This window comes from Cyanistes caeruleus, chromosome 1, assembly GCF_971803275.1.
Source record: "Cyanistes caeruleus chromosome 1, bCyaCae1.hap1.1, whole genome shotgun sequence".
In the NCBI taxonomy this organism is placed as follows: Eukaryota; Metazoa; Chordata; class Aves; order Passeriformes; family Paridae; genus Cyanistes; species Cyanistes caeruleus.
The window spans coordinates 105,135,392-105,157,361 of NC_141701.1; the positions used below are offsets into that span (position 1 = coordinate 105,135,392).

The 21,970-nt window shown below is 43.2% G+C and overlaps 2 protein-coding genes across 3 annotated transcripts in view; one reads left to right on the forward strand and one right to left on the reverse strand.

Moving 5' to 3' along the window:
• The window catches only part of EPDR1 (ependymin related 1), a 31,747-nt gene extending 24,637 nt beyond the window's left edge, over positions 1-7,110 (reverse strand). Inside the window, exons 1-2 of one of the 2 annotated variants that reach the window (XM_086847149.1) lie at positions 6,283-7,110; positions 5,832-5,980 (exon numbers count right to left, since the gene is read on the reverse strand). In XM_086847149.1, the coding sequence (XP_086703275.1) occupies positions 5,832-5,980; positions 6,283-6,531 (398 nt within the window). In that variant the 5' untranslated portion in view covers positions 6,532-7,110. Of the gene's footprint in view, positions 1-5,831; positions 6,133-6,282 lie in introns of those variants that run through there. The other variant, XM_086847155.1, reaches the window with a different exon arrangement.
• Positions 6,645-17,796, forward strand: SFRP4 (secreted frizzled related protein 4). The gene is made up of 6 exons (XM_023919451.2): positions 6,645-8,240; positions 8,396-8,476; positions 8,567-8,632; positions 11,166-11,364; positions 14,057-14,120; positions 16,591-17,796. The coding sequence occupies exons 1-6, from the start codon at positions 7,799-7,801 to the stop codon at positions 16,777-16,779; spliced, it is 1,041 nt and encodes a 346-aa protein (XP_023775219.1). The 5' UTR covers positions 6,645-7,798; the 3' UTR covers positions 16,780-17,796.
• Positions 17,797-21,970: the final 4,174 nt, after the last annotated feature.

The following is a 21,970-nucleotide window of genomic DNA, read 5'->3' on the forward strand; positions in this document are numbered from 1 at the left end:
ATGGTAAGAGGGAAGAAAGAAGTAATTCCCTGAATTTAAAGGGTTCAGATGGATAAAAGGCTTAAGCCAATATACACTAGTATCAAGTAGGACATGGTCTTAGTGACTACCATTTAACGTCTTTTAGATAAAACTTCTTAATGAGAACATCTGTTTTTTAATAACATCCAGTAAGCAATATCTGTAACTCATGTGGTAGTTACGACCCCAGTGAGTGTCTGCCGTGGTTTTTAACTACATCAACCAGAGCACTAGTGAATTATCCATTTGGGGTCACTGGACACTTTATCTACATTTTTCTCTAGCTTTAAAGGGCTTTGTGGATCCTGCTATTTTGAATTTAAGAGCCAGTTAATTTTGTTCAGTTTGGATGTGTGCTATGTTTTGGTATTACATGAAATGGCTCCAGAGCACTTAGCATAAACAATGGTTTCAAGAACACTACACTAAACAGAACAGCCATCTCAAAGCAATGGATTTGCTTTCTTCATACCCAGGTGTTTTTTTCTGGGTTTTTTTTTTTTTTTTCACAACAAAGATGCTGTTGTTCAAGGAAGCATAGCACACAAGACAGAAAAAGCTTTACTAAGCTAACAGATCCCAACTTCCTCTAACAGAGTCCACTTGTTTGTGACTGCTGCAGTTTGATGGCTGAAGAATTTCAACTGCCTCCCCTGAGCAGTGTTTTAATCTCTTCCCAACCAGTCCACCTGTAACAACAAAAGCAACAAACTCCAGTGCCTTCCTGAACTGTATAGCCTGGCCGACTTCCAACAAGATCAAGAACTTGGGAAAGGTAATTGCTGCTGCCTGTGGGCAGAGACAAACAGAATGAACAGTTGGAGTGAGACGAAGATTCTCCACCATGCAGCCATCATGGATCACAGTTCACTCCTTGTACAGTGCTCTTCTCCAGGAACCAGCTGGATGTCTCTCCTTGGCAGGGAGCATCACTGAGGGACTCAGTAAAATGACTTGTAAATGGGCTTATGATGGAAATGTAGGAGTTAAGGCTTGTACAGCCAACTGCCACACCCCATCACACAACTCTCACTAGAACAACTGAGGCTTGCTTCAGGCTATTGCCTGGCATCTATCTGTCAATGTGCATCCATGACAGCAGCTTTCCAAAGCCTCTTTTCCAAACTCATAGTCATAAGCAGCAGCAGATACTTGAAAGAACTTGACACCTATAGGAGGAAAGTAAATGCAGGAGGTCCTTCCCTCGGTTCTTGTTCTCAGAAGTGAGTTATATACACAGCAGCTTATTAAGAATTTTAGGTCCCAAGAACTCAGGTTACATTTAAAGAAACTGCTGAAAATTCATTTCTGCTTCATTGCAAATTAAGGGTTTCACAAGTCTGCACAGTCTACATAATCTTAAAAAATGGAACTTGGATTCCATATTCCTTGGGCAACTTGGCCAATTCTGAAAATTTTACCCGTGATAGTCTTTCATTCCCCAGAACATTAAACTCCAGAAACCACTCCCAAAACCAAGTCTGGGAAACAAATTTGCAGTTGCTCAGGGTAGCTCAATACTTAGCCTATTGAGTCACCACAATGACCACAGAACGGATGGATTATATGATTTTAATAAGTCAGACACCACTGTTTTTTCCTTTACAATCACACATCCTAAAACAACTAAAAAGTAGTTGAGATAAGTCAGACACGTGTGCCCACACTCTGTTTATTTTGAAAAGTCATCACTTCTTCTTCAGATGAATGTTGTTATATTTGCACCTGACCTTATGCTGCTTCTCTTCAGTCATGGGCAGGGATTGACACACACAGGCAAAGAGCCTGCCAGAATAAGAGACTTATTTCTCTAAACATAGCTTTGTCACTCCTCTATCACACCAGCAGTTTGTGTTGCCAGCTGAGGAGTTTATCCTCCCCTTAACTGTACCTATCTTTTTCAAATATGATTGAACTAAAGGAATTTAACAATATGCAGTTCTGTTTTTAAATTAACACTGATAGTGTACCTCCTGATTGTTTTTCTGCTGTGCAGCTACAGTTTTTAAGACACTAACCCTAACAGCTGCAAAAACACAAGCATCTCAATGTTCTGAGTACTGTACAACAGGCCAAGGAAATGACTGTTAAATTACACGGATAGAAGAAAGAAAAAAAAAAGCATTTGTTTCCTCCTACCGACTTTCTTGACCACGCTAATTTTTTTTTTCCTTTCCACCACCACCACATTTCTCATAGGACAACCTGTTATTGGCCCTTCCCTGAAAATCATTCTGTGGAAAATAGTATGGAAGATAAGTGTGAAACTCTGTGAACACAACATGTGGCAAGTAATACTCTCAAGCACCACCTGTACTATTTCTGCTCCTCATTTCACGCTTTTCTTTCTTCATAACTAAGCACTAACACCTGTTGAGTGGCTTCAGCAGTGCCAAAGAGTACACCCTTTGCTCTGTTTCTCCAAGAAAAAGAAAGGTGATGGATAACATGAAGTTCTGGCCACAACACAGTCAGTAGGATTTTTTGTTTGGACTTTTTTTTTTGTGCCAGGATTTCTCACAATTTGCAGAGATGTCATACTCAAATCTACACCATTTGAAGCTACCTTAAAAAAAACTCCCCAACTGCAAACCATGCTGGTCACTGTTACCTATTTTGTGAAGTGTCCGGAGAAAAATGCCAATAGAGAGTTGAACGTGAGGAATGTTTAACATCCAGAGAGCACAGAAGGAAGAAACTTCACCTAGCAGGCAATAAAGAATTCAAAAATACGTTCTGTGTTTAACAGCATGAACACAGCTTTGCCTCAAGAGCTCTAGGGAGCTGTTTCAAGTGCTACCCTTTCACATTATATATGGAATGACCTAGTCCAAATGGGAAACATCACAATATATTCAATGCTTGTTTTCTTTTCTCCTCTTCTGCTACCAGTATCAGCTGAGCATTACACATAACTTGAAGATTGTCCCTGCCCATCTTGTCTATCCCCAAAAATTTGATCCTGAAGCAGAAAGAAGTAGCAGGGCAAGGCATGCTGGAGAAAACAAAAGAAACAGAGTGTAGCTAAGGCTGGGTCTGTAAAAGCAATGAAAAGAAGTGAGAAAGAAAGCCCAGAAATTAATCCAACTGGAATAGGTTCTCCTTGAAAAATCTCAGCCTAGGATCACTGTTGGTAGTTTTTACACTCTGAGCCAGAGTGTGGAAGCCAATTGTGTGACCTAGAGAAACACACACCCAACAAGCTGGTTGAAACCATGAAACTATGACTTCTCTGATGAACTGGGTCTGTTGGTTGTCTGGCAAGCAAGGTCTGTGCCCAGATGGCAGGTGACACAGTGCAGCTGTACAGCCTTTACCAATGTGGTCACTGCATCTCAGGTGATCTTGAACCAACCGATGGGCAAAGAAGCGATGTTAACGAAGCAGCAACTGGTTGTTTACCTTATGGCTACTTTTCTGGAATTGAGGTAGGTATGTTTTATGGGCTGATGTAGGTATGAAAATGCCACATAGCAGAATACATGATTTTGAAACATATATCTCCATTAAAATCTTAAAGTTTCATGTTTTCCTGCGGCTATGAGCCTGCAAGCCATTCCACACAGGAAAATCTTTGTGTCCTTGATTAACCTCAGCCAATAACTCAAACAGGGCTGTGTCTGATTAAGGTCCACATTTGCAAGCTTCAGAAAATGCTTTGTAGAAAAATGTGGTTGTTGGCCAGCCCTGATTGCTGCACATAAGTTACATCTGATAGGAGCAAAATGTGAGAATTTAAACTGAAATTTCCTTAGAGACCAGGGCAGCACTATTTTTCTTGTTGATTTTGTACTCGTTGCCTCGGCATAATTACCCCTTTCTTGTCAATGTCAAAACAGGGTGGAGGAGAGGTTATTTTTCAAAAGACAGGATAAATCCCTTTGCCTCTAACTTCTGAAGGCTTCAGTTTACGACTCAATGTGTCCACAGTTAAATGAAGTTGTGATCACAATTCTAGACCTGATCCTACACATACTGAAACCAATGGGATACTTTCTGTTTACTTAAATGGAAGCTGGGTCATGCCCTGAGCAGACATTACTGCACATAAAAAAAAACCCCTCTCCAGTTTTGGATGGCAGAAAGCATGGACCTGGAAACATTAAAGACCCCTGAGGTCAGAAATTGTCTACAACAAAAATACAAGAAAAACCAACAAGCACACCTGTCTGACTGTTTCTAGCCCTATCAACCCAGACAAAACTGTACCAAGAGCAGGTATTTATCAAAAATGTAATAAGTTAAGATTTTGGCAAAAGACAAAACGTGGCCCAGAGTCTAAAATGTAGCATAATTACTAAATCTTAAAGTTTTCAAATAAAATTAACATAAGCTTGAAAAAATGAATGCAGCACAACCTATAAGCTAGAAAAGACTTGCATCAGGCTTTGTAGCAGTTTTATGCTTGTCAAACATGAAAGTCAACCTAGGATTTGCAGAAGAAGGGAAGCCTGAGCACGTCATGGCCAGTGTTAGACTCTGTGATCTATGTCAGCAGACCACCAGTAAACACCTGTATGTTGTTTTTAATTCTTCATATGGTCCCTATGCAAAAACAGTAATGAAAAAAGCTTACAGTGAGGGAAAGATAAGCCTGAAAACGAAACCAGAACAGTTCTAAGAGCGTCAGGGGATTTGGAGGGAAAGGATCACAGAAGAGCATATGCTTTGGGAGGATTAAAACAATTACTACACGATGTTGGTATGAAATTGATTGTCAGGAAAAAAAGCCAGCAGCAAAAAAAGAATATTGATCTTTTAACAGGAGAGACCATTAGTTTGGATGATACAGCATTTGTGGGCTGGTCTTTACCTTGTCTTACACATCCCCAGGATGGACACACTATTATTTGAACAATCCATCGGTAGGAGAGGCAGAAGTACGGGCAGACCTGCTACCCTCACACTGGCAGGTATGTTTTGACATGTTGTCTGAAAGTGATTGACGCTCAGCAGCCAGAAATGTCTCACTCAGGAAGGCCTCTCTAGGCTGATCAGTTCTTCCACACAACCTGAGCATGGCAGGCTGAGGAGGAAAGAAGAGGCTCTTCTTTAGTTAGCTTTTTTCTACATTTATTTTTCAGTAAATCAAGAAACAGACAATGACACGGGATTTTTTGGGATACTTATGGGCTTAACAGATACACCCTGTGTAAAGGAAGAACGGGAAGGTCCTGCAGGGCTGTGCAATGGGAATGAATACATTGTACCACAGGTAATGGATGCATCCTGACACCAGGCACTTCCTTAAGGCCAAGCACTGACAAGGACCAAGAAGGGCCAGAGAACTTGTAACTCAAATTTGTCTGCAAATTACTGAGCTAGAACCTCCTCCCTTACCCCATAACGTTATTCACATATTTGAGTATAACCTCTTAATTATAACTCATGATACCCGTTATTCTTCACATATTTGGATTCACTTCCAATTCCATTTAAACAGCAAAAGAGCTGGGGGGAAGGGGGGGGGGGAATATCTCTGAAAATACAAAGCTGACACTATTGATTATAAATCTCCCGACATATATATACATATATCTACACGGAGGATGGACGCAAGCCCTGTTGGTGACAGGTTTCCTAGCGGCTGCTGTTCCCAGGACGCCGGTGCCTCGACTCCGCCGTCCCCGCGCTCCCCCCACTCACGCAGGGGAGGCGCCGCCCGCAACGCGGGGCCCGAAGGACGGAGACCCCCCCCCCCCCCCCTTCCCGGCTTCGCATCACCCCACACACCCCGGGAGGCGCCTCCGGGCTCTGTGCCGACCCTCACCGCCCCGCCCGGCCCAGCCGCAGGTCCCGCCGCCACCTACTTCTTGCAGGGGATGAGCGCCTTCCTCTCCTCCAGGATGCGGAGGCGCTGGTTGGGGCCGTCGTAGGAGACGGCGGCCCGCGTGTTGCGGCCCGAGCTGTGGTCGTAGAACACGGTGCGCCCTTCCCACTGCCGCGGCGCCTGGCACGGCTCGGCCCCCGCCGCCGCTCCACCGCGCAGCAGGAGCACGCCCAGCAGCAGGAGCAGCCGCAGCGGCGGCCCCGGCCCCGGGCGCAGCTGCCGCCCGGCCGCCGGCCGCGCCATGCTCCGCTCCGCGCTCCCTCGGCGCACGGCCGCCCCGCACGGCGCGCAGGCGGGCGGGCAGGCTGTGCCGGGGGGCGGGGGCGGCCCGCCTCCAAACCCGCATCGCCGCGGCGGCGAGAGGCGGCGGCCGCCACAGCGCCCGGACGCCAGCGGGGCGTGAGGCGGCACGGCGACAGGGGCCGGGACACTCGGCCTCCCTCGCCGCAGCCGGGAGGGTCTGGGCGCCCTGGCCGTGCCCGCTGCTCCGCGAGGGCCGCCCAGAGGGCCAGCTGCGAGCTCCAAACCCCGGGCACTCCGCGCTGGCTTGGGGAGGGAGGGGGTACGCGAACAGGAGCGATCTGCTGGGACAAACTGCTTTCATGTTGCCCTCGAGGGGGACATTTCAGTGCGTCCCCACGGACAGAGAGTGTCACCAAGCATTTCTTCACCACATGCATTCCTTCATCTCCCACTGCCCTCTTAGGTGTATCTGCTGTTGTTTCCTGCCTGCTCTGGTTGTGCTTTCCTCACCCACTGAGGGAAGGGGAGGCCCGTGCCCCACAGATGCTCCGTCTCTGCAGCTCTGCTGCATCTGCAGGGACTAACACCGGTGGCACCACGGTACCTGGCCGGGCAGGTACCTCTGAGCTACGCTGGGGCTTTCTCAGGTAACTGGGATAACCCGGCATTGAGTTAATCTTCTTATCTCAGCGGGTCCCTCACAGACGGGGGAGCGGCATTTCCCACAGTGAAGAACGGGCCCGGAGGTCTTTCCGTGCAAGGGCGAGCCGAGCTGGGCTGTGAGGGAGCCCTTTCCCCCGCGCGGGCCCGCCACACCAGGGGCGCGCGGCCGGGGATCACCAAGGAAAGGAAGATAACAAAACAGCTTGGGAAAACATCTGAAACCCCTTCTTCCACTCGTGTGCAGACACGACGGGTGGGGGGCAGGAGCGGGGCGGAGGGCTCACTGCCCGCACAGCAGCGCCGCGCTGCCCCGGCCCCGCCGCCCGCTCCCGGCTCGGCTCGGCCGCCGCCGCTTCCCCTGTCCCGAGCAAACCGGGCCACCAGCCACCCCCCGCCTGTCCGCCGTCCGCTTCCCGCCTCTCCCCGTCCGTGCCGAGCTCATGGAGGGAATTCTGCAACCCCCTGGAGGCGTCGGGAACAGCCGCCGGTGCTCCCTCAAGCCCGCAAAAAGTTTCTTCTCCCTTGAGAAAACGCGGTGTATAAAGTTGAGCCTCACGGGAAGAAGCCGCGGCTCCTACCGTCGCCCTCCCTCTCCCCACGCCGGAGCGCAGAGCCTCCCGGCAGAACCGTGTGGTTTGTGTTTCCTGCCCTCCGCCCCCCTTCCACCTGAAGGAATTTATGACACAGATGAAAACTGAAACGGAGCTGGAGCGGCGGCCGAGAGACGCAGTGATGTCGCCGGGGGATTAAACGGGGTGGAGGTGATGTCACCGTGCCTGCACAGCAAAACGCACACATACACGCACACCCCCCACCCCCCGGAGGAGCGGGGCTGCCAAGGGAGCGCGATCGGCCCCACGTCACTCGTGCCACTGGTATAAATGCGGTCCCGCGATGTCCATGGCTGTCGGCGCGGCGGCTCCCGCCACTTGACTGCAGCAGGGCTCCGGGAGGCAGCGCCGCTCCGCGCCCTTCGGCCGCCGGGACCCGCGGGGCGGCGGCGGGCGGCGGCGGACAAGGAGGAGAAGGAGGAGGAAGAGGATGCTGCGCGCCTTGGTGGCGGTGTCCCTGTGGCTGCGGGTGAGCCCGCGGGCGCAGGGCGCGCCGTGCGAGGCGGTGCGCATCCCCATGTGCCGCTCCATGCCCTGGAATATCACCCGCATGCCCAACCACCTCCACCACAGCACCCAGGAAAACGCCGTCCTCGCTATCGAACAGTTCGAGGAGCTGGTGGCCACCGGCTGCAGCCCGGTCCTGCCCTTCTTCCTCTGCGCCATGTACGCCCCCATCTGCACCCTGGAGTTCCTCTACGACCCCATCAAGCCGTGCCGCTCCGTGTGCCAGCGCGCCCGCGACGGCTGCGAGCCCATCATGCGCCGCTACAACCACAGCTGGCCCGAGAGCCTGGCTTGCGACGACCTCCCCGTCTACGACCGCGGCGTCTGCATCTCCCCGGAGGCCATCGTCACCGACGTGCCGGAGGGTGAGAACCCCGGGGGCAGCGAGAGGTGGGAGGGAGGACTCCCTCCACCCCCGCGGGACGCCCCAGGGTGGGACAAGGGGGCTGCGGGACCCCCACGCTCCAGTCCTGGAGCCTCTTCCGACAGTTTTCTCTCCCTGACGCACCTCTGTTTGCAGATGTGAAGTGGACGGACTTCACACAGGGCTTTATGGTGCCGGACAGACCCCTGGAGCCTGACTGCAGGAGCCGCGGCCAGGGTGAGCCTCGGATGACCCCCCGCCTCCACCTCCCCGCAGATAGGGTCCCTCTGACACCCCTCAACCTTTCTCCTTTCTCTTCCTTTGAAGAGCGGTGCAGGTGCAAAAAGACAAAGCCTACGCTGTCAACCTACTTGGCCAAGAACTACAGCTACAGTAAGTGCATGGGGGAAACACTTCACTTTGCCGGTCCCGCACCCTCCTTGTGTCCCTGCAAGTTAGGCAGCTCTGTGTGCGTGGTGAAGCCACACCAGGCCCCATCCAGCAAGTCTGGCATGAGAAGACTTCTCCAACACAGCCTTTCCAAGTGGGTGTGACTGGGGGATACCTAGCTGTCCTCTTCCAAAATCCAGCTGTAGCACACACCATGTGCAGGCAGTAGTAGTGCACAGAGGATGGTGTGTTTCTGCCAAAAGCAGTAAAATGTCAGTAATGTGCCCCCTTCTGCTCTGCAGAAAGTTGGTTACTGCTGCAAAGGTCACTCTAGTAAAGGCAATTACGTCTGATGTGAGCGTGACGACTTGGCCAGCTCCTGTTTTCGTCCAGCAGGTAGAATAAACAGGGGGTTGCTACCCAAATAAAACCTGTAGATGTGAACCAGCTGCAGCAAAGTAAAAAGTTTTTAGAAATTTATATATACTTTTACTTATTAGCTAGAGTTCTGTCCCATGCAGAATTGTCAGAAATTAACTGAATTCGGTGACAATTTGCACCATCTGGCTGAATAGATGGCTGATAGTTTTATTACATGTTGGGTGACATACTGGCAATAAAAACAATATTCTGATGGTGTGAATCAGGAAGAATTCTAATTAAGATTAGATAAATGCCAGATTGAACCTATTGTCAATACAAAGCCCCTATTAACTATGAATTTAATATGCAGTATTGCTTCATTTTGCACTTTGTGGGCATTTTCTCAGATGGCAGATTTTTTTTCCAGTCATTTATACAGTTCTTCTGCAGTAGGGTTATAATATAATCCAATTCCTATTTGCTTGACATCAAATGAAAGTAAGTTGGTAGCTATTTGCTTATTTGTTAGCATGTTTGGTGGGAATAATCAAGTTGAACCTCTAGCTTAGGTAATTGTACAATTTTTTTGTTCATTACAACATTCTGGTGCATTTACACAACGTATTGTTTTTATATAATTCCTTGATCTGCATCTCTACAACACAGAGATCTGTTTAGGTGGAACAATGAGCTTCTACAGTTTCCTGAAATGTATGAAAAAGTAGTGATATCAAATGACTGTTCCAAAATGAAAAACAGGTGTTAGCCGTGTCAGTTCTGATTTGAGTGTTCCTTGAGTGAAACATGTATGTTGGGATCCAAAATTTAATTCCATTGAATTTGTGAAATCAAGATTTTGTTTTTGAGATGTAAATTTCCATTCAACTCCCTCTGAGATAAATAGACCTACTTATATTGAAAATGAACTGAGGGATGAGATTTAATGAGTTGAAAATCAATCAATCAATCATTTTTTTTCTGAAAACCCTTTAAGACATACAGTCAAATTGTACTTTTAGCTATCAGAACCAATCAGACTTGAAAATGGACTATGAGTCTCCAAATTCCCTGCATGTTTTGTGTCTGTTATACATGTCCTGATAAAGGTAGCACATAAACCCCAGACCACATTAAAAGTGCTGGTCTCCTGTTTTCTACGTGTGAAGTTTATTTCAGATTTTATGAGGTTCATGTGAAGGCTTTTGACCCAGTGGCTGGCAGGGTCCCACAGGGGCAGGCTGATCACCCTGTGCTCTATACAGTTCACATGCTTCTTCAACTGAAGAATGTTCAGACAGTAGAACCCTCTCTATTTTTACATTCCCTAGAGACAAAATCTTTTATGTGAAAATCATACTTTATTGGACCTGGTATTTCTCACAAGAGAGAAGAGATGAAATGATGGACTGGTAGGTAATGCCAGGGTTTGTAGGTACAAAGTTAAGCAGGGATCATTTCAGAGCAATCTGCAGCGTTTCACCTTCTTGCATCAGTGCAGACATGCAGCTTTCCTCAATGAAAGGTAAAAATACAAATGCTTGTGTATTCAGAGTCAGAAGAACCTGTTTCAGTGTCTCATTTATATAAGCATCTCACTATTGGTAGAGAATACAAAGGCAAAAGATGAAAAAAGTATAGCTCAAGTAAATCATGGCAATCCTAAGCCTCTTAGTTTTTTTTGACTGTTCTTTCTAGCCTTCCTTTGTTTCTTATATTTAAGAAAAGACTTTATTTCCTGGTTTAAATCTACAGGAAGTGATTTGATTATTGAAAAGACTGAATTCATGACAACTGTCTGTGAGGTAAATTATTCATTACTTAATTGGAAATAGCCAGATGCAGCTGGAGAATGGGTTAGATTTATGCAAAGTCTTGTTCAAGTCTGAGTTGAAGGATCTGTTTGTGTGTGTGATTCCAGGCGAGGCTGGTTGGCCTGATGTGGCCAAGATTTAAGCACATGTTTAATTCCACTGTTGTCAACAGTCCTACTGAAAACCAAATCAAGATCAGGCCTCTCTTATTCTAAGCCACTGTTCGTGCCCACACAGGCAGAAGTAGTTCTAGTTTCAAAACCAAAACAACAGCTTCCAATTCAATATTTTTATTTAATTTTGTGATGTGTTTAAATTTCTAAGCGTTTATTGTTCTCACTGCTCTATTTTTCTATTTGCAGTCATTCACGCTAAAGTAAAAAGCGTTGAAAGAGGGAACTGCAATGAGATAACGACTGTGGTTGAAGTCAAAGACATACTCAAGTCTTCAACGCCAATTCCTCTGTCCCAAGTGCCTCTTCTTACAAATTCCTCCTGCCAGTGCCCGCCTCTTCAACCAAAGCAGGATGTTCTCATCATGTGCTATGAGTGGCGCTCAAGGTGAGCAGTGATGATGTGGTGCAAAGAAGTGTTAGAGCTGACTGTGATAGATGGGAAGGAGGACCAGCAGAGCTTTCTTCCCCATCATAGGCTTGTTTTGCTGACAGTTTTTGTTAGGATAACTCATACATACACATATGTGTTTCCATTATCTTCACATCTGACTTTATCCACTTCATCAGCCTCAGCTCTGTGCCATAATGTAGTATTTACAAAATTTGGCTCATGCAAAGAGGATAATAAAATTTGGTGGCATTAGGTGCTGCCAGCATCTTGATAAGGCATTATGCAGCAGTTCAGTCACCCCCAGCTTGGGAGTGTTTTTCCAGGACCACTTTCCATAGGGATGAGCTGCTTTGTGTGCAGCAAGCCCAACAGTGGCTGTAGATGATGGTCTGTGTTGGCAGGACCATGTGGAAGGCATCGTTCTGTCTCACCAAGGGAGTGGGCAAGAGATGATACGCATCTTCTGTCAGCAGAGCTGCTGGAGTCAAAGCCAGGCCTTCTCTACTGGCCTGTCCATACTTTGGACCAGTGCCATCAATGAGATGTTTCTCATCCCACAGCTGCACTGGGACCAGCCAAAGCTGCAGCCATTGGAGCTCAAGCTCCCGGATGGCAGATGAAAAGTAAATACTCTCAGAGCAGCTTGCCAGTCCTGCTGTATGATTAAAAGAACAAAACAAAACAAAACAAAACTAACTTTACCAGACCTTTCATCTGGCAGTCGGCCTAGCCCCAGACATGGAAGGAAATCCAGCATGCTGGTTTGGAGGGAAAGGAGTGATGAATCACAGCTCCCTTTTCTCCAGGGTTCCTTGAGGCAGAAGGGGGACGTCCCATCCCCATTAGCACCCCAAGTGCACCAGTAGATGCCAGCAGAGCAGGTGGTGGTGTTTTAGGTTCAGTGTAGGCCTATGTGTTGTGGTTTGGAGACAAGGCTGTCTGTAAAATGTGCAGGCTGGTTTTGCATACTGTGAAGTTACTTTTAATTGGTCACACACACTTGTAAGGACCACGGAACATTCACATGTGGGACGTGATGGGCCATGTCCATATTTTTAATGAGTTTTATGTTGATATTTTCAGAGCATTTTATAGGTGTTTCTAAAATTTTTCATCTGACATCTTATGGCTTTAACTTGTTTTTTGGTGAGCTAGCAAACACAGTATTTTATTATGACACCCCTCCAGGTCTGGAAGTATTTCACAAATGTTAATGTAGAGCCCTTTATTTGTGTTAGTCATTTTAGGGATACAAGCTCTGACTCATGTAGAAAGATTATGACCAGAATGGCGATGGAGGAGCTCTGGATTGCAGAGGATCCTCTGGAGGCTGTTAGGAAAGGGAGATTTCATAAGTCAAAGATCACAATCGGCATCTCCATTATTATGGAAAAACACGCAATTCACTAAATATCTTGTGATGGTTTTTAAAGGTCATTGAGGTTTTTAATTTCATATAGTGTACTAAAATGGATTTGAAAAAGAAACATAAACTATTATATGTGCTTCCTGTTGAACTCAGTGGCAGGCAAACAGAAGGTTTTGAGTTACAGCAGTTTTTTTAAAATGACAGAGCCAGAATCTGCAGAAGCTGTACCTCCTCTGCAGTCAATGGCAAAATACCTATTGCCTATTGTTAGGGATAGAGCCTCACTGGATAATTGACCTGTACCAAAGCTGTGCCAGATGTACCCCATGTTGTGGTTTCATTCATGGCAGTGTGGCCTTGGCATCAATCCTGTACGTTTGTCCTCTAATTTGTCTTTGGAAAGAAAAGGAAATGTATGACATACTGATCCTGATTCTCCAGGGTTTCCATTCATGTTGAGCCTTTTATGTTTGGTCAAACTGGATGCACATTGGGACTGTGAGAGGCAGCATTTTGTACTGCGTTTGAGCTGCTAAGAGCAGCAACACTATTCATGGAAACTGGAGGTCAGGCCCTGCTACACTGTTTAACCTTCACCAGCCAGAACAGTACTGTGTGATGTTGTGTGCATTTATAACAATGTCTTTCCAGCCAACACTGATGTCTAAGTAATAACCCCCAGAATTTTAGTGAAATTTATATTAGGGCATATTAAGGTCTGGTATCTCAACCAACCAAATAAAAGAAAACCAAGAAGTTGTCTCTAGGTTGGGACGTGGAAGGTGTCATGTCAGACTGCTTTAGAATAAGCTGTTTTATTTAATATTTAATAGTCACATTATTGTTTTATTCATTTCATAACGCCTAGACTCAATGTTTTCATGCAGGAGCTAGCCAGATTTCACTGGTAGGTAAGTATGGCAAGTATCACTAACCATATGTCTTCCAAACTCACCTCATTAAGGAGTTAGATGTAGGAAACACATATTTCCATCCTCATGTATTTACAGGTAGAAATGGATACAATTGTAAGTGATCATATAATTATATTAGTGTTTTTTCAGCTAAGCTGTATTAGCTGGTGCATGTGGAACAGCTTCTTTTCTAAAGTCAGAAGTAAAATTTATCAGTTTAATCTACTCTTCACACAAAGACGCACAGAAACATATGGTATCCCGTCATCCCATACATAAAACCTTTCAGTACCAGTACCTGTGGGTGCATTTCCACCCCAGTCTGTGTTAAATCATCTGGAATGGAATCTCAGGAATTAAAATCAGAAATATCTGTAACTTGTTTGTATTTCTTAATTTTCAGGTTGATGCTTCTTGATGGATGTCTAGTTGAAAAATGGAAGGACCAACTAAACAGAAGATTTAAGGTAAATGCAACCAAAGAATGCTGATGTTCTTGTTAAAAAGTTATACGCCTTTGTTTTACTTCAGCATTAACTTTGATGACTTCCAGATATGTGTAACTCCTCTGGGTATCATAATTTTTACTTGAATATTTTCAGCCCTTGTAGTTACCCAAGTATAAGTGAAAATTTGCATACTTTAATCTTGTGTTTTAGAGTCTCTAAAATTTTATTTTGATTAAATTTTATCCTGTGGGATGATCTTTTTGTGAACTCTGGTTTCTTACAATTATATCTCTAGGAATTTCTTTCATATCCTTGTTACCACAAGGAGCAATGAAATGGAAGTGAAGGTGATATGCAGATGAGTACATAGCCCACATTAGATAAAATCCTCTGCACTGGATTAATTTTTTTTGCTGCATTAAAGATTGCAGGCTGGAGACACACACTTCTCACCAGATACTCCCTACTAAGACCCACCCAAAGGATTGGGCATTATCCGTCTGGATTCAGGAAACACTGGAAGGGAAAGTCTTTAGTATAGAGACATAGGTGGCAGGCACAGCAGATGCCCCTGCTTTTTGGGGCTTCAGCATAGCACTTTATATCACTCTCTACTTGTAAACTCCTCTTTTTAATGGAAAGAAAAGATGGCTTGTGAGAAGGTCTGATTCTTCCTCCTGCTTTTAGAGATGGAAGAAAGGTATTTTTGGAATTCAGAAAGGTTTTCGGAGCATTAAGGACATACATGCGTGTTTAAGGACATATATATGTATGTTTTAATTATGAGTTGATTGGCAATTGATAGAGAGGAGGAAAAGAGATGTAGGAATCCATAAGCAGAAGCTTTTGTATTACAGACCAACTTCTTGCAGGAAATTGCATTCAGTGCTTCTCTCATACACTCTTCACTTACTCGTAGGAAACCTATGTGTGGAAAAGAAAACATGCTTTAAATCTTTAAAAAATAAATACATGGCAATTGCAGAGGATGCCATGTGGGATTTAGAAGAATATTGACATATGACTTGGATTCTTGAAATCCTTTAGCTGTCAACTTAATGGCTTGTTGCTGGCACACAGTGTGTTTTAGTCACCTCCTCACACTGTTTTGTCGTTTCTAATTGTGTCTTGAATCATATTTGGGCATTAGTTTTCAGATAGTCAAATAGATGCATGACGGCCAAACAAAATACCCTTCAAAGCACATGTCATTTCCTCTCACATTAATAGTTTCAGTAACTAGCTCCTCATTTAAGCATGTTTGGGTGGGACAAAACTAAATTTCTGCTGATTGTTTTGGTTTTATAAAGATGCATAAAATGACTCTGACCACACAAAGTCGGTATGGAGCTAGGTACCACTGTGGCTTAATTTTAATACCCATCATTCATCTCTGAAGATTTGCATCCAAATTTTATCTTGAGTTACCACTTAAAATGGATGTTTTGAGCTGTCTGTCAGCCACAGAAGACAGTTGTTAACATAACCACAACATGGCTGGTCTTTTCTCTAGCCAGGACAAAGAGTCTGAGCTGCAACAAAATCAGTGCAGCGATACTGAATAGGAAAGCTGGAGAGCACTTCTCTTGCTGTGATCACTGGTAAATCCCCTGCCTTTAGGAGTTTCAGAAGGGAAAGATAATAGTGGGGAGAGCTGAGACCCTTTCTGGGTTCCACTACCTACCTTGTTTTCCTTAAAATAGGTATTTCTGTTCCTAGAAGTGAAAGTCCACAGTCTCTGTTGCTATTTTATGGATCCCTCCACGTTTTGGAGAGCTGACCAGTTAAACTTACTGTAAAAACCTGTTTTGTAATTCCTGCACTATTTGATTTGAAAATCTGACAGCTGTTGTCTTCGGTAGGCTCATTGATTTTCAAAATTTCTTGCTGAATAAAGTTAGAGGTGCATTATTCAAACCATTCCATTGCAACTCTCAACACTGTGATTTCACTGTGATCATCACTATTGTCTGTCCACAACATAAGCTGGTTCATGCCCAGTCCTCTCCACCCCAAGGAAAAGCAGAACTAGAAAGTAAATACCAGCTCCCCCTGTAGCTGGATGCTTAAGTATACATTGTGAAAGGATAATTTGATTCCTGTAGACTTTTCTGAGGAAAAGTTGAGTAGCACCTTCAGCAAGATAGCAAAGAAAGGCCTTGCAAAGGAGTTCCAATGTGCTGATCCTGACTTTTTGATGTCATGATGCTAGCTCCTCTCTATTTCTGAAAAGGCACTCACATGCAGCATGCACATGAGATGGGAAATTGTCATTTCCATCCACTGGTGTTGTGGAAATTTCCTCTAACTTAGAACTTGTTCTCCCTGCAAATAGCCATAACTTGCTGACATCAATGGCCTTGAAATACAGAGCATGAAACTATCAAAGGCAGCACTAGCATCAGTGGTTCAAGATGTCATTAAGATGTAATTATTTATGATTATGTTCTTCCCTAACTCATCCTCTTTGTTTTCTGCATTTCTACAGAGGTGGGAACAGAGACTCCAAGAGCAAAAGCGGCGAACTGCGCGCAGTAAGAACCAGAATTCAGGACGCAGTGGTCAGAGTGGAGCCCTGAAACCACAAACCAAGAACACCAATCCACTGATCAGTGGCCCCAAAAAGGCCAATAAAATAAGAAATGGCCAGAAAGAAATCAACCCAAAAAAAGTATGAGTGTGAAATTCCCAAAAGGAAGGACTTTCCATGCACGACAAGGGTCACAATCTGGCTTGGTCAGCATGTTTTATTAATCTGGAACTCATTGACTTAAAAAATCCTGTCAGTTTCTACATAGACCTTTTTGCTGCACTTTACTGTTACAAGGTTTGCTTATCCTTTCAAGTCACTGCAAGCCATAGAGCATAGGTTTGCACTTATTTGAGGTAGGCATATTCCAGCTGACTGAGCTTTATCTTTGGGCTCTGATTTCCCATCTAGATAGAGGTAGCCTTGGCTGCCAGAGGTTTTGACTCCTTGTACCAGTTGCCTAGTCTGCTTCCTTGCCAGATGCTGGAGAGCTGCATGGAGTTTCTCCTCAGCTGGTGTAGCATTAGTCTGTGAGTTAATCTGTGAATTCGTTGAGAGCTCACTAGACTCAGCAGCTGAGCAGCAGCAGAAGGATGGTAACCTCTGGCAGATATCTCAGGCAGCAATGACTGCAGCTGCTGGAGCTGAACCTATCTTCTGTTTGGAATCACAACCCTTGTTCAGAATGTTCAAAACCATTAAGCATTACCATTAAGCATTTGGGTATGCATTATGTGATTATTTTTATTTGTGTGCCGAAAATATTCTTACAGTGATAGTATTTGATTTTGTGGATTTGTGTAGTAAAAATGCATACAAAGCAGACATTTAATTTTTTATTGTACTTCAGGCTGGCTTCTGTTGTTCTAATTTCAAATATATTTAAACATCTAATTGAAAAATCCATATTGTTTTGAAAGGACAGATTAAAGTGAACAGATCTGTAGACTTCTTAAAAGTAACACATTTGCTGTAATATAGCTTAGCTATGAAAACTGGAATAGAAGCTTTATTCTAAAGATAACTGACAGCTACTGTACAGTATTAAGGAGAAGACAGGGCTTCAAATGGCTCAGTAATCTTTTGGATAACTTTTTATCATTTGATACCATATTTCTAACCTTTCTCTGATTAAATAAAAAAATAAATAAATAAATAAATAAATCAGCCTTGTCCTTATTAATGCGCTTCTCAAAGCAACTGGCTGTCTGCAGTTTTTCTTATCAGAAAGTAACATTTATCCTGAAAAGGGTGACAGAAAAGCAGATGCTTTTATTTATGCAGTGAGTTTACTGACTTAACATTTTCTCTGTGAGGTATTAGAACAACAAAGGTGATACAAATCTAATCTACATAACTCCAAGATGGCATTTATGCTATTCCTTCCAAGGGGTACTTGGATGAGGCAGCATAGATAACACATTCTGATTTCAATTCCATGTAACACACAAGTAGAGCACCAACATTAAGATCAGAAGAGCTTGTGATAGATGCCTGAAAGACCTTCAGGATTTCCTGCAGGAAGACTAAGGACTAGATTGGTCAATCCTGGTAAAATGAAGATTTTTATAATAGAGAAGTTCTACGTCAGATAAGTAGATTATCATAAGGAGTAAGAAATGGTCATGTCACTATGTTGATCTTTACCGTGACAAGAATTCCAATGAAATTTGCATGTGTGAAATTCACAATAGATTACACTGATGTTGGTAGCAGCAGTTATATACTTGGTAATTTGAGGCATAGATGTCAAGTTACAATGTTTAAAAGAAACAGACCAATGTGTTACAAGAAAATGGAATAATAGCATATAGAATAGTTCAGGGGGGGGAAAAAACCAACCTAAATGGTCGTTGTTGAGCTTTGAGCAGCTGCTTAAAATATACAAAGGTCAGCAGTTGGGTGTAGCCCTACTGGTAATTTTGGGCAGGTGCAGTACTTTGTTGATGTGGAACACCTGCAGAATTAGATCTAAAATTCATTCCAGGTGCCAGGAATGCTGAGCATATATAGCAGCATCTATTGACTTCACTAGAAATGATGTGTATTTGACGTGTCTAAAAAAACACTACAAACTTAGGTGCTTAAATACAGCCTGTAGGTGGAACCTTAATCATGTTCAGTGAAATGGAAAAACTGAAATGGAAATCAAAGAAGACGGAATTTCACTTGCAGGTGACTAGTTTAGATTAGTGTGAAAATGCTGACTTAAGTAAGCATGGTCTAAAAGATCAGCGTGATTGGAAAATTTCTAATATAGTTTTATGTACTGTGTAGCAGGAATTCTTAAGCTTTAATTACTTATTGATCCAAATTTAAAGTACCCCAATAAATGTATATATGGTTGGCCATTAAAGAATGAGTGACAGTCACATCAATGTGATGTTGAAGTAATAAATACTGAAGTCATGATATATCCCTTAAAGAAATTATATTGTGCACACAGTCAAATGTGGTGTTTGTTAAATGAAACTTTTGGAACAGCTAGCTAGACTGCACAGTAACATCACATGCTCTTTTACAACTGTTAAAATCAAACTTTTATTCCTTTTGTCAGAGTAAAAAACATACAGATTATTTTCTCCAGAGAATTGTCACCATTCCTTCTCCAAATTGCTGTCATTAGATTGACTATTCCAGGATGCTGGAATAGATGTGGATGCATCCAGCCAGGTGTTTCCAAACTCCTTAACATTTTTATACTTTATGCTGACTAACTTTCAATCTGTTATGGTAAAAATATGGGCTAAGGAAAGGCAATGCAACAAAAAGCAGGGGATATCATAATACAAAGAACAGACATGTAAGGGATAAATTACTAAGGTAGTATGTTTTTCCTAACTAATTTTTTCCTATATTTTAAGAAGCTGTGTGTCAATCCAATTCAGCACTAATGCAAGTAATTTCATTTTGAAAATCCTCTACAATTATTAACTCCTGTGACATCAACTGCCAGATGAATCCAGACCCAGAACATTTGCACCCTCCAGCGTCCCTTCCCTTCCTGTGAAATAGGTTTTGGAGCAGTTGAGGGCTATTTGAACAGGCAAATTCCTCCCCAAAGGGTCCAGTCCCCACATCTGGTCCCTGGTATGTGGCAAAAAGGTGAGACACACCTCTTCTCATGCACATCCATGGCCAAGTGTAGCCATTGCTGTGCTGGTGCAATCCAGCACCGGAGTAATGAAACTCATTTCAGCAAAGGGGGACAAATAGTTTGCTGATGGACAAATGTAATTACTGTAACTACTTAAAGATGAAAAATTAACAGGCCAAGTTCTTGAAGTGTTAAATAGGTTTTTTCTCAGTGTTGCAGCTGCCTTCTTACTGAGGGGCTTGGCATTTTTAAAATATAAAATAAAAATTGCCTGGAACACCAAACATAAGCTTCTAGTGAGCTTCTAACTACCTCCCACACACATGTGCCCAGTTTAGTTAGAAGTGCCATTCAGTATTTTCGCTGAATGTTCTAACCTCTGTTCCAAAAGAATGAAACCTGAAAAAATATTTACTCTAATTGTGAATGATTGGCACCATTTTAGAAGCTCACTGTAAACACAAATCAGAACTCTTTTATGAAACACATTTTTAAAAATCCCATAAACTCCCCTCCAACAAGACCTGAATGACCCGGTCACTTCAATTCAGTGTTGCAACTTTCATCCAGTCAGTGCATATGACTGAGAAATACTTCCTAAGCAAATAAAAAGAAGATTTTCCTATCCAAAATACTCAAACAGCTCTTAAATTCTTTTATCCAGGATTGTAACCTAGATTCCAAATGAATGAAACCTGAAAAAATATTTACTCCAATTATGCACAACTGACACATGCTTTTTGGTTGAGCTTAGCAGTTGAATGTAAATGCACATCTGAAAACATTTCCCCAACCAGTTTTTTCTGGTAAACTACATCAGCTACAATTAATTTTGTAAATAAATGTAATCCATCAGTATGGGTCAACAAACATTCAAAATAATGTTTCCATTTATAAATATCCCCACCCCCAAAAAACTTGCAAGTCATTAATTTCTACAGAGGTGCATTACCTCTGATTAGAGCTAGCCAAGGTTTCTAGAAAAATTGCAGTGAATTTCAACTGCTGACACTTTATTTCATGTAACATCTCTAAAATGAAACAACAGCCTTATTGGAATGTAAAACAACATTTCAAACTTGCTTGTTGTATATGCAGTAAATTTGAGGGCTTTCAGGTGATGTATTAATATTAGATTGGTTCCTGCTGCTGCCACAATGCTTGCAGACAAAGCACTATGGAAATGAGCATAAAGCAAGGGAGACCAACACTCCCTTTCTCTAGATGGGGATATTAAGATTAAGCCACAAAAGTACCTTAAATAAGTACCTTAAATAAGGCAGTTTACATCCAGATAGAGGTTTAATGGTTGTATCAGAGTAACCAAGATATGTCCCAAAGAAAACACCCTAAGTATTTTGATTTGTTGTGGTTACAGTGTGATGAAAACTTGTTTTAGTTTGCAGATACTCAGAGAACTTCCATATGTATTCTCTGAGTAAGGTAATCAGAAAGCTGATAATTTGCTCATGAAGAGCTGTGGATAAACTGAACAGATACTTGCAAGGTCTGACTTGCCAGTGTAGCTCATTCAGCAGTCAGAGCAAAGGAAAAACAGTGCAGCAGTACAGAGCCACAAGCTGATTGACTCCATCTTCTTGGCAGGGAAAAAAAGCTTTTTCTCTACTTGTCTTATTTTTTCATGTAGTAATTCAGTACAAAAACTTGGTACAATCAGACATACTTATTCTTCTAAAACAGTATTTTGAGATTTATAACCATCTTGTTTATCATTCTAAACTGAAACAGATCTTTAATATAGTCTTTAGTGTCAAGTTATGATTTCATTAAAGTTCCTAAACAAGGAAATATGTGGTCTGTGGTACAAATAAACATGCCCTGTGTTTACATTTCTCTCCTGCTGGGACAAAAATCAGAAGAATAATTATGTTATCTTTTGTTAGTCTTGGAAGAATTATAATCAAATCTTTGCACCACCTAATTCTATGATGAACTACAAGATGTTTTCTAAATAAACAGTCGTAAAGGCCACATTCTCTTGTGAACTGGCATTTAGATATGAGATAAATTGACAGAGTCAGACTTTCTGTAAGTTTTATATGCAGCAGTTTTGTCTAAATTTAATTGCAGGAAGATTTTAATCTGTGAGACTCCATGGAGTTTATGTTGGAACAGTGTCCTCCTGCCTCTATAAATCAAATGATTGCTGATCCCACCAGAAATGTTCAAATTCTTAAAAATTGTCTCCATATCTATGTCACAGTAATATAATTTTCAAAG

What these genes read in the sequence shown, in the direction of transcription:
- SFRP4 (XM_023919451.2), top strand. Translation starts at nt 7,799, where the DNA reads ATGCTGCGCGCCTTGGTGGCGGTGTCCCTGTGGCTGCGGGTGAGCCCG. An exon ending in CGTCACCGACGTGCCGGAGG is followed by an intron (nt 8,241 to 8,395) that starts GTGAGAACCCCG and finishes CTCTGTTTGCAG; the next exon opens with ATGTGAAGTGGACGGACTTC. An exon ending in CTGCAGGAGCCGCGGCCAGG is followed by an intron (nt 8,477 to 8,566) that starts GTGAGCCTCGGA and finishes CTTCCTTTGAAG; the next exon opens with AGCGGTGCAGGTGCAAAAAG.